At 41.0% G+C, this 12,633-nt stretch overlaps 1 protein-coding gene across 1 annotated transcript in view; it reads left to right on the top strand.

Moving 5' to 3' along the window:
• Positions 1-12,633, top strand: part of LAMA3 (laminin subunit alpha 3) — a 225,649-nt gene that overhangs the window by 42,913 nt on the left and 170,103 nt on the right. The window contains exons 3-5 of the mRNA XM_075993589.1: positions 8,410-8,527; positions 9,222-9,340; positions 10,586-10,756. Coding sequence (XP_075849704.1) covers positions 8,410-8,527; positions 9,222-9,340; positions 10,586-10,756 — 408 coding nt within the window. The remainder of the gene's footprint in view (positions 1-8,409; positions 8,528-9,221; positions 9,341-10,585; positions 10,757-12,633) is intronic.

Genomic DNA, 12,633 nt, shown 5'->3' with positions numbered 1-12,633 from the left:
CAACATGGCCCCCTCTCCAGCCATGCTCTGGACAGCTGCCCAAAGTCCCTTGTACTGGACCCAAGTGCCCAGAGAACAACCTCCTGACCCTGGAACTGGGCTGTGACCTTCTCAGGATGCAGGTTGGTGCCTCTGCAGAGCTACAGTTTCTTACCTTATTTGGGCTTGTCATCGCGACAACCAATAAAATGTCTCCTTCAATTTTCCAAACACCCCTGACAGTGGTACCACCCCCTTGAGAACATTAAGGGATTTAGTGTTCAGAAAGTAAAGACAGCTTTTGGTCAAAGAGCAAGTTCTAAGAAGAATATTTAATCTCTAGCCCAGCTGATTTGAAATGACGCTTTGACTTTAAAGCTCATCCCCAAAATGAATATGCTGACCAATAAAAATGAATTTACTGAGCCAATTTAATTTAAGTGAGCTTCGTTCTGCCCTTTAGATATGATTGCTATAGCCAGAAAGGTTTCTGAAGTGTCCTAATATTAGTAAGGAAGGACATTGGAAAAACAGCTGAAAGGATAATTTTAGCCTTCGTAAAACTCTTGAGTTAGCCAGGGATGCTAAATGTTAAGAAAGATGTAACAGAGTGAGAAATGAATGGATATGACAATTAAAAATAGGAAAGGGCCATTATGAGTGCAGACCAGAAATGTTAATACTCTGTAGATAGAAACATATTGGCCAAGAAACATACTGGCCAACTGGAACCTCATAGAGGGTACAGACTTATGAAAAATGATAATAACATCATTTGGAATCTGATTTATTAATAGAACAAGTTATCATTATTGAGAAATATTTGTTGAAGTGTACTATGGTGTAAGCCACTTATAAAAATCAATATACTTTTAAGCGTTGATAAGTCTAAAAAATATAAATAGACTCAAAGAAGATTTAGATAACTTAATTACTGCTTATTAAAGTAGAGTTCGTTAAATCTCTTTGCCTTAGAAGAACATGACTATATAATTTCCTTTGTTCTGTACAGTTTGTCAGACAAATTCTTAGGCTACTTACAGTTCAGTGAGTGAATCCAATGTCATAGCTAATTTCCTTGAAAATTAACAAAAAAGTGTGAATGAGAAAAAGTGAGTTTTGTGAGGAGAACCAGGCCCCAGACCAATAAAATTCCCTGGTGGTTAAGAATAGCTACATAGAGTAGGATAAGATACAAGACTCAGTTATGAAGTCGAGCTCAGAGTTCTTAGTTTCCAGTGGTCTTCAGCTATTTATAATCACCACCAAATTATTTGTAAATTGTTAGTTGTAGATAAAATGCTCTTGAGTAACATTTCCATCTCAAGCTCTGTGCTTTAAGTCTATTTAGGGATTAATAATAATAATTAAAGCTCTCAGGGACTGAAAGTCATGTTATGTGTCATCAATCCCTTTTTTACCTCTCCACAGTTAAAAATTTATCAGTATAAAATCCAGATTTAGGGCTGGGTGCGGTGGCTCATGCCTGTAATCCTAGCACTCTGGGAGGCCGAGGCGGGTGGATCATTAGAGCTCAGGAGTTCAAGACCAGCCTGAGCAAGAGTGAGAACCCCATCTCTACTAAAAAAATAGAAAGAAATTAGCTGGACAACTAAAAATATACATAGAAAAAATTAGCCTGGCATGGTGGCACATGCCTGTAGTCCCACCTACTTGGGAGGCTGAGGCAGGAGGATTGCTTGAGCCCAGGAGTTTGAGGTTGCTGTGAGCTAGGCAGACACCATGATACTCTAGCCAGGGCAACAGAGTGAGACTTTGTCTCCAAAAAAAAAAAAAAATCCAGATCTTCCCCCATCTTCCCATTTTTTTTCTTGAAATCTTTCATTAATATTGTCAACGTCCAAGTTATTGTGGTGGCCCAAATCTTTAGACTAAGTTTTGGATTAGAGATTTTATTTCTGAGGCTCTAGTGGTTATTTTTAATCTGGAAATGAGACACTCTCTCCCCTCTCCATTCTAGTTCCTACTCTAACCTTTGTCTCCTGCTGCCTTGAATCTTGAAGCTTAAAAAGAATCTGTGGAGTCAAGTGTGGGCGTTTAAATCCTGGGCAGTCTGTCACATGGGATGAAGAGTAGAAATCTCTGCTACTCGTGGAGGAGGGCTGATGAGAGAAAGTTTTGGACTAACACAGGGAAACCTGTAAGGGCCAGAACTTGTCAGCAGTGCAGTGGGTTTCCCCTCAGAAAGAGATGCTAGAGTGAGAGGTGACCTAGGGACCTCATGAGCCCCTTCCTGTAAGTTTCTAGAAGGATCCACGCACCTTCCCTCCTTTAGGTGAGCACTTGCTTCTGGCAGGCAGTAAGGGGAGCTGAGCATGCTCCCGAGATGAAGCAAGCACGCTCTTTCTGGGGATGCCGGGGGCTGGGTTTTCCAGCAGAGGGTGATGAGAAACCCAGAAGAAAAAAGTGATTCTGCAGAACCGTTGGCAGATGTGCTCTTTGGACCAGGATTAAAAGGATTGTTTCTCAGGCCAGCTGAGTTGTATTGGCATCATTGGCCTGGATTGTTTTATGAGGAGTGTAGCTCATTTTGTAAAAATTTTTCAAGCCAGGTTACTAAAATGGAGTTTAATTTTGCCCAATCTGCATCTTCCTTTCTCAGTAAAAAAAAAAACAAAAAACTCTATCAAATTAGCTCATTGGATAAGTTTTTCAAAGGGGCACCAACCACAAAGTAAGCTTCGTTCTATATTTTGTGAATGTTTTTTCATAACTTGTATTAGTATTTTGTACATGGATGGTGGGAACATTTATAATTTAGTTAATAAAAATAAATGATTCAAAATGTCTCCCACAGGTTACTTATTAATGACAAGGCGAAAAAGTAACTTACAATGGGGAAATCTGGTGGACATCTTTTTGAGCAAGTGATCAAACTTAGCATCACCAATAATAGGACAACTGGCATCAGGTGCCTCCTGGTGTGACGCAGTGAGAAGGAAGTGCCACCTGGGTAGTGATCTGGCCAAGCATGCTCCACCGGGGTCAAATAATGAGAAAATAATTCGACAAATTCAGACTCTGAGACATTCTGTGATTCTGTGACAGATTCTGCTATAGGACATTAAGACTTAGAACAGACTGTGAAACATTCTGGGCTCTTCAAAATGTTAGTTTCCTTAAAGACAAAACCCATGGGTAGACTACTCTAGATTAAAGGGGACAAAAGAGACCTGAAAATTAAATGTCATGTGCAATCCCTGATTGGATCCTGGAATGGAAAAATAATGCAATGGGCTTTTGTTAAGTGAATCCGGGAAATTTGAATATGAACAATGTATTAAATGAGATTTTTGTATGTATGGTAAAATTTCTTAGTCACGAAAATGTTGAGTTTATGTAGGAGAAATGTCCATGTTCTCAGGAGATATGTGCTAAAGTATTGAGCAGGGAAGTGTCATGATGTCTGCAACTTAATTTCAAAGACTCAAAAATGTATATGTGTATATGTAGAGAATACACAAGTGTGGCAAAATGTTACCAGTTGGTGAATCTAGGCGAAAAGCGTGTGGGTATTCACTGTACTGCTCTTTGAGCTTTCCTGTAGGTTTGCAGATTATTCAAAATGAAAAGTTGGGAAAATTAAATTTAAAAATGCTGCTTTGTGGAATAATATGTTTATTAAATTATAAAGCTATTAACAGATTGATTTCACTCTCATTATTAACTGAAAGTTTTTGGAGGGCAGGGTGTACCATTTAGTTGGGTTAGAAGTGTCGTTTGGATGTGACTTTCAATACATTTGCGTGATATTTTGTGCTTTCTCATTCCCATTTGTTAATTTCATTTCGATTCAACAATGTGTATTAGGCATCTATTCTGTGGACACAGGAGTGATTAAGACACAAAGATGTCTTAATTAGACAGATTAGTGGGACTGGCAGATGAAAGCAAATATATACCACAGTGCATGACAGGGGTGCTCTTTTAGAAGGAGAAAATAAAATTTGTATGAGGTAGACATTACTGTTCTTCATTTTCTTAACAAACATCTTCTGTGATCATTTTATGTTATTATTTTATAGGCAATTAAATAAAATCTCAGAGTGGTTAAATGATGTACTTGGAGTCACGCAGGGCAAAGATTCCCTCCCAGGGGGGTTGTTGTACTGCAACGTAGCCCAGGCACTCGGGTGGGACCACTTTGGGGTTCACCTCTGTCTCTGTGTTTGCCAACTGGTACCCACCTCTTGAACTCAGTAGCAGCTGCATAGCTTTAATAGTCATCCATTCATTCATTTATTCATTTGTTGCATGTGCTGAACACCGATTACATGCAGTCAACCCAGCAAGGTTCTGAAACGAGTAGAGGACAGGCAGTAGCACGCTGTAACTACAGGCTTTAGAGCACAGAGCACTGGCGAGAGAAAGAGGGATCAGACCTTGCTTTCTAATCTCGCCCACTCACCTTGACATCTTTTGATGTCCAAGTGCCTCACACTCTACCTTTTATGATTATTATCTGCTTTATTAAAACATTATTTAAAAAACTACTTTGTATCTCTACCTAAACAATCATTGACAAAATCCGAGGCATCTTTGGCTCATTACAAAAGAATGTGGAGTGAAGATTGCAACTGGGTCCTGCTCTGGCATTTTTCCTCCTTATCTCTGACTCCCAAATATTATTTCTTTGAAAATGTACAACTTTGCCTTTGCCTTTCTACTTATCATGACTGTATAGCTTGGTGCTTTCTAGTTTTATAAAGAGCCCTCGTTTATATCAGTAAATCTCAAGCATCACTCACAGGTGCTTTGAAGTAATTTCAGTGGCCAAAGAGTAAACGTAAGTAACTGATAATAATAATAAAAAAAAGAGTTTAACAGAAGAAGCCATTGAAAAAGCTTATACTTTTAAATGATCAAGAAAAAGAGAATATATCCCTACTTGTTGGTTTAACATACCTGAACCGGACTGTGAACATACCTTGGAGACCACACATCCTGCCTCACAGCGACACTTTGAATCTGCAAGTCCCAAAGGAGACTCGCTGCAAAGCTGGAGCACTTGGCAAGAATCGATGGCAGCTTACACAGCAGAGGTGGTGATAAATAACACACACAGACTCTCAGTGCAAATGGAATCGGAAAAAAAGACATGTAAATATCTATAAATATTCAGAGCACATAAACATACACTGGGGAAGCTGAGAAACAAAAATGGGACAGACATGGGAGGGAAACATTTAGAAGTGGAGTATTCGATCTGATGGGTGCTGGAAGCCGAGTTGGTGGGCTCAGAGGGCTTATTAAATTAGGCCAGAGGGGCATGCTAGCACTATGGTGTCTCTACCTGCTGCTAGAGTTGGGATTTTTAACTGCCATGATGCATCTCATTCCTTACATAGGAATAAGATGAAACTAAACAAAGAGGCTCTCTTCTGAGTCACTGAGGCTTCTTGGCTAATATGGATTTTCAGTAGCAGAAAGTACAACTTTGGAAAACCAATGCACTCAAATAACATTTGAGGTATATTATAACGTAGCTCTCCACCCCAGGTTCTCTAAAATGGAATTTTAGCATATTTGGAAATAATGATGTTTGGAACTTCTCTGACCATTTATTTCAGGTGAAATATTCAGTACTTATTAGGTCCTGAGGCATAGCTAATGCTCAGTGAGTAGAATACACATGGGCTCAGGATTTTCATACCTGTAAGGCATGGACTTGTTACCTAACCGCTCTAAGCCACACTTTCCTCATCTGTAAATTGGGGTTAATAAAACTCCACTTTTTGTTGTGAGGCCTAAATGAGAGAATGCTTGTGACATGCTTCATGTGGTACCTGGAAGACAGTAATCTTTAAGTCATAAAGTATTAGGTAAATAGTTTTTTTTGAGACAGAGTCTCGCTTTGTTGCACAGGCTAGAGTGAGTGCCGTGGCGTCCGCCTAGCTCACAGCAACCTCAAACTCCTGGGCTCAAGCAATCCTGCTGCCTCAGCCTCCCAAGTAGCTGGGACTACAGGCATGTGCCACCATGCCCGGCTAATATTTTTCTATATATATTAGTTGGCCAATTAGTTTCTTTCTATTTATAGTAGAGACGGGGTCTCGCTCTTGCTCAGGCTGGTTTCGAACTCCTGACCTGGAGCAATCCGCCCGCCTCGGCCTCCCAGAGAGCTAGGATTACAGACGTGAGCCACCGCGCCCGGCCTAGGTAAATAGTTTTTGGGAGGCTTGTGTGTGCTATGATTGTGGGAGTTTGGTGGAAGAGGTTAAGAATGCTTTGAATGTTACTGTATTCAAAAAATGGTCTTATTTTGTTGTGCAACAGTTTTAAGGGAAATATATTTTTTTTCAATTTTCCAGACAGGGAATCTTGGGTTTCCTATGAATCCTTTCACTACATAATAATGCTATGTATATTTTGGAAATAATTACATCTACTTGTAAAATATTGCTTTATGGTTTTCAGAGTACCTTATAATTAATTCCTAATTAGCTTTTCTTTATGAGGTTGTATCAATTTTACAAGTGTTGGTAGACAACCTGGGAGTATTAATCTGGGCCCAGGTAAGCACTTTTTTAAAAGATCAAACAGCAGGTGTTTGGCACAGAACTGGTCGAGCTTAGGGTTTTTAGTAATTGATGTGACAATTCTTCCTTCCTCAGAGATAAGCAAAGGGGCTTCTTCAAGCAAAGGCTATATCTCTATGACTGAGAATAGCGGTTCTCAAAGTATGGGTGAAAACTTGTGGAAGTTCTCAAGACCTTCCAGGAGGTCTGCAGGACTCGAGGTCCTCCTTTTTCCCATTACAGACCTATGTGAGGCCAAATCTTCAAATAATTCCACCAAAACAACATATCACAGCAGATTAAATGCAGAAACAGGTGTGAGAATCTAGCTGTGTTCTATGAAGCCAGATATTTAGAGAGATTTGCAAAAATGTAAAGCAATGCCACTACACTCACTAAAATTTTTGTTTTAGAAACATCATAATTTTTAATGAAAATATGATATTTATGCTAATATTGATGGAGTTATTATTGTAAATGATTTGATAGCCTATATTTAAAATTTTTCTCAACTTTAAGATGGTACATATCAATAGATAAAACCCACATCAACCAGAGCTAACCACAACGAGTAAGATGTGCAATGTTTGGGGGATGGACATGCTTGAAGCTCTTACTCGAGGGGGGAGGGGGGCATGGGCAATATAAGTAACCTTAACACTTGTACCCCCATAATACACTAAAATAAAAAATAATAATAATAATAAAAAGCATAAAGAGATCCTGAGACCAAAAAGTTTGGAACCATTTTGGCTTCTACTTTGGAGTTTGAAATGTTTATGTTAGCTAGCAGTTCTCAGAGCTTTTTTTTTTTTTTTTTTTTAAATATATGACTCTTACCATACTATTGTATGTGAAAAATATTAAGGTAAAACTCCTTTTTCTTTTTGGGGGGGTAAAGAAAAGGATCCCACAGGGTCTGAGGTATCCCTCCCTCCCTAACTAGATGAGCTCATTGTTCAAATGGCTCTAGTGGACTAAGAAAGGTGGGGGCTCCTCCTGGGAAAGTCACTGTGAAAACTGTCACCTGGGGTAAGGGGGTGGCGATAAGCCTCACTCATTAACACGTTAACATAGATTTGTTTAACTCCTGTGTTCACTGCCATACCAGGCTCTTTGGGAAATATATAAAACCTCAGCATTCACAGTCAAGCCAGATAAGTTTTGAGGGAAGGCGGTGGGAATAAACTGCAAGGAATCCTGGGGTCCACGTGGGAGGTGCCTTGGAGTTCTAGAGTGGGAGGTGAAGAAGTAGGATCAAAGCCCCACTTTATCTCTTTTATACTTTTGCATCATTCTGACCAGGGCAAAGAGTGATGAGGGTGAATGAGAAAACTAATAAGAGGGAAGACAATTAGGAAAAGAGGAGACCGGTGGAGATGGCACAGGGAATGAAGTGCTGGTATCCCACAAAGCAGCTACTCAGGTCTCAGTTCTGCAGCTGTGATCTCTCCAACACCTGGAGCCAGGTGTTATGGCAGTCCTGGGAAACACTGTCAACTGCACTGTGGGCTCTTGGCCCTGGAGGGGCTTGGTGTGTGATTACTGTTGCTTGCCATCAGACTTCCTGGAATGCATAGACAACAAGATGCTGGGTAGGCTGGTTGAAATTGAAGGGCATATTGGTTAAGGTGTGATAAAGATGGTGATAGATGTATTTATTTGCTGGAGAAAGAAAGATGATGATTCTGGTTTTGAACATGATGAGCTTGAGAGGCTGCCCCCAGGTACAGATATCTAATAGGCAGTTAGAAATAAGAATCTGGATCTTGGGAGAGGGGATGTGGCCGGATGTGTTGCCTTGGGAATTAGCAGTGTATAGAGATAGTCAAAGCTGTGGACTTCTACGAGGTGACTTTAATAACTAACTGTATCTCTTTCACTTTATCAGCTTTTCCATGTGGCCTATGTTTTAATCAAATTTGCAAATTCTCCTCGCCCTGATCTTTGGGTCTTGGAAAGATCTGTAGACTTTGGAAGCACCTACTCACCGTGGCAATATTTTGCTCGTAAGTAATCTTGCTCACCATGTTATGAGTGGCTTTAATTATCCACAGCAGATTGAGACTACATAATTAGAAAATTAGTCTCTTAGGATGACTAGTTAGGAACTGGTAAATTTTAACCTCCTAAGTTATTCTCAGACTGTCCCTATTTCTCAAGGGTGTGTTCCGTAATCCTGAGAATACCCCATGCAGAACTGAGGTTGGAACTCCTTTGCCACTATTTGGGGGCACGCATAACTGGGCATAGCTCTAGTCCTTTTCCTTTTATGTAGAATTGGAAACTAAGTTCCATCTTTATGTATCCTGCGTTGTTCATTACTTACCTTGACTCTGTTGCCTTCACAAATGAAGAATGTCAGTGTCTCTGAACTCTATGATGAACAGAGGTGGACAGGAATTTTGCTTACAAAGGCATTGGATTTCCCATGAGGTCTCCTTAGAGGGTAAACCTGTCTAACTGGGAGTGAGGAGTTAGCCTCACATCTCTAAAAGTTGCCACTGAAAGTCAAGTGGCCTCAAATGGCTTCGTGTTTTCTTTCATGAATTAAAAACTCCATTCTCAGCTTTTGTCTAAAAGTTTTTTACATGTGTCTTTGTTCTTTCTCTTTTCTTTATTTTCTTAAAGAAACATAAGCCTTCTTAAACGATTTACAACTAAATCATAATATTTTAAAATATTAAAATGTTTTCTTCCTAGATTCTAAAGCAGACTGTCTGGAACAATTTGGGCAGGAAGCAAATACAGCTATCACCAGGGATGATGATGTGCTTTGTGTTACTGAATATTCTCGTATTGTACCTTTGGAAAATGGTGAGGTAAGTAGTTTTGGGAGGCTGTGAAAGACTCAGAAATGAACACAAGGATATCAAATTTCTCATAATTGTGAAACTTGCACTTTCAAGGAAAACTAACACAGATCAAGATGGAAACCAGCACTTGGGACTGAACAGAAAGAATCACATCAAGGGCTCCCCAAATGAGTTGGTTTGGAAATCCTGTTTGGGGACTTAAATTCCCCTCGGGAAGTCAGGACTCGGCATCCAAGGCCCACAGGCCCTGGACTCTCCTTTCTGGTGGTACATGTAGAAAGTGGGCTGCTGGCAACTACAGCGAAGACACCCCCCCACCTCCCCACACTTTATCCCCAGTAAGAGTGGGGGAGGAGGGTGGGTAGAAGCGCTAATCCCTGGTCCCTTTTGGCAGAATTGGCATCAAATGTCAAAGGAGAAAAAAAATTGCTGTCCCTTTGGGGCTACGCTCGGCCCTTGTGAAGCCAGCCTGGCTATTGTTAGGGGAGATGGGCAAACAGAGGTGAAAAAATCCAGAGAAGAATGCCATGGAAATCATGAGGCCATAATGAACATGAACCGAGTTTCAAATGGACTTCCATCCAGGGTGTCAGTCTCCCTCTCTTCAAGTAGAGATGTCTCTCCTCAGCAGCTATGTCCAGTATCTTCCAACAACTGGCTTGGGACTGGGACTTTGTCACCACAGGCTTTAGAACAAAACCTAGGCTTTGTGTAGATCTTTTTCTTTGTTTGTTTTGGTCCCCATCACTGTCAAGTTTATATCCGGAAATTTCCTTTTTTTCAACTTCATGTAGATTTTTGGGTTACTTTAGCTTTGTTTCTTTGATGCAGCTTGACAAAATTGTTTCCTTATATTTGTAGATTTTAACATTATATTTTCATTATTTCATAGTGTGACAGCCCCACAACTATACTGATAGAACAAAGATTTTGAAAATGAAATGATAACATCTCCTGAGAGCCCAGGTTTCAAAGACATTATTGCTGGAACTTGGGATCAGAAAGGGGGAGGAAAGATGGAAGTAGCAATGTTTTTATTTTTATTTTTTATTATAATTTTTTTCTTTTCTTTTTTTTGCCATTTCACATAGGGACTAGATAGCAATGTTTTTAGACATTAACAAGATCCAAGACCACCTACAAACATCTAATGGCTCAAGGAAACCAAGTGCTCTGGGCCATGTGAGTCCTTGCTACTAAATATTAACAAAAGGACCTTTCCCCCCCTTTATAAGTGTGTGGTTATTTTAGGTTGTGGTGTCATTGATAAATGGTCGTCCAGGTGCCAGAAATTTTACTTTCTCTCACACTCTGAGGGACTTCACCATGGCAACAAACATCCGCTTGCGGTTTCTCCGAACCAACACCCTTCTTGGACACCTCATCTCCAAAGCACAGCGAGATCCCACTGTCACTCGGCGGGTGAGTAGTGCTCTGTAAATGCCCAGTTGGCAGCAGTTGTTTTTTACTTATCAAATTAATTGCCATGAACTCTTTTGAGTTACCTTGATAGCCAGTAGTGGTGTAGACACAAGAGTTATTCTCATCTGAAATACTAGGCATAATTAGGAGTTTGGCTATTTGAAAAAAAATCATTATATTCACAGAAGATGAAACTCAAAAGATTATAGTCAGCCTGGTATTAGTCTGGATGGGCTAACTCATATCATAACTAACAATCCCCAAATCTCAAAGGCTTAACAAAGCATAGGTTTATTTCTTGTTTCTATTCTGGTTCAATGTGGATCAGCAGGTGGGATCAGCTCCATGTAGTCACTCAGGGAACCAGGCTCTTTCTATTGATAGGCACAGCCATCCTGCAGAAACCCTCAGCTCCATGCAGTCATTCAGGGAACCAGGCTCTTTCTATCTATAGGCACAGCCATCCTGCAGAAACCCTCAGCTCCATGCAGTCATTCAGGGAACCAGGCTCTTTCTATCTATAGGCACAGCCATCCTGCAGAAACCCTCAGCTCCATGCAGTCATTCAGGGAACCAGGCTCTTTCTATCTATAGGCACAGCCATCCTGCAGAAACCCCCACCTCTGGTGAGCAGATGAGGAAAGAGACAGTGTAGAGAAGACTCACCTGCTTCTTACCACAGAGGTTACTTCTTTGGGCAAGAACTACTGTGTTACAGCTCCACCTAGATGCAAGGAGGCAGGGTGATGTAATCTAGCCAAAATAGAGGAGAACAGAGATATTGGTGAGCACTAATACTCTGCTGTGTCGGATGTACACCTGGAGCATCTCTCAGTGTCAGGGCAGTACCTTGTGTCCTGGGCACAGAGGGAGCCCACAGAATAAATACCTTAGCTCATGCTTTTTCCACCCTCTGATCTCCTGCTGGTGCCTTCCATTGGCCAGACCCAGCAGGAAGCCAGACAGTACGAGAGCCTGTTTGCTGCAGCCAGAAAGCTCAGCCCCAGGGCAAAGGGCAGCTGGAGAGAGGTGGAGAGTAGACTGGGAGAGAGTAATGGAAGATGCCCAGCATGCCTTGGAGAGTTTGGCTTTTTATGTAGGTGATAAGACATCTGGGAAAGGAAGGGAGAGAGAACTATAAGTATTGTTACAGTTTTGAGTATTTCCCAGCAAGCCAAGACTCCTTGGGTTTAAGGACCCATCTTCTGTATTTTCTGCCCCTCAACTCTCTCTGAATTGTTGTGTAGGTGGGGACTATGTTGAACCTGTGGATAGATATTTGCAAGGGAGAACTGGGCTTTCTGATAAACCTCAGCTGGGCTACGCTTCCTTCCTCTAGCTGCCCTGGGGCTTCACCACTAATGTACCTTACTGGTTTTTTCTCCTTAAATTGTCTTTTTTGGGATTGAAAAATTTGCACTTATATCTATGTTTCTTACTTTTCACTTAGGTGAACATAAGCTTCTTCATTAGGTCATTTTTTTTCTTGAGATATGGTCTCACTCTGTTGCCCAGGCTAGAGTGCAGTGGCATGACCATAGCTCACTGCATCCCTGAACTACTGGGCTCAAATGATCCCCCTGCCTTAACCCCCAAGTAGCTGGGACTACAGGCATGCACCACCATACCCAGCTAATTAAAAAAAAATTTTTTTTTGTAGAGACAGGGGTCTCATTATGTGGTCCAGGCTGGTCTCAAACTCCTGGCCTCAAGCGATCCTCCCATCTCAGCACCTCCCAAAGTGCTGGGATTACAGGCATGTGCTACCATGCCCGGCTTCCATTAGGTAATTTTTTTGTGGAGTGCACCTCATGTATACCTTGACCCCCCCAATCTAAGTTGCTTCTTTCATGGAGGAATATGACACCAGCTGACCC

The sequence above is a fragment of the Microcebus murinus genome, chromosome 17 (genome assembly GCF_040939455.1).
Source record: "Microcebus murinus isolate Inina chromosome 17, M.murinus_Inina_mat1.0, whole genome shotgun sequence".
NCBI lineage: Eukaryota > Metazoa > Chordata > Mammalia > Primates > Cheirogaleidae > Microcebus > Microcebus murinus.
The sequence above is the reverse complement of the archived record's forward strand: the minus strand, read 5'-3'. Positions and strand labels throughout refer to the sequence as shown.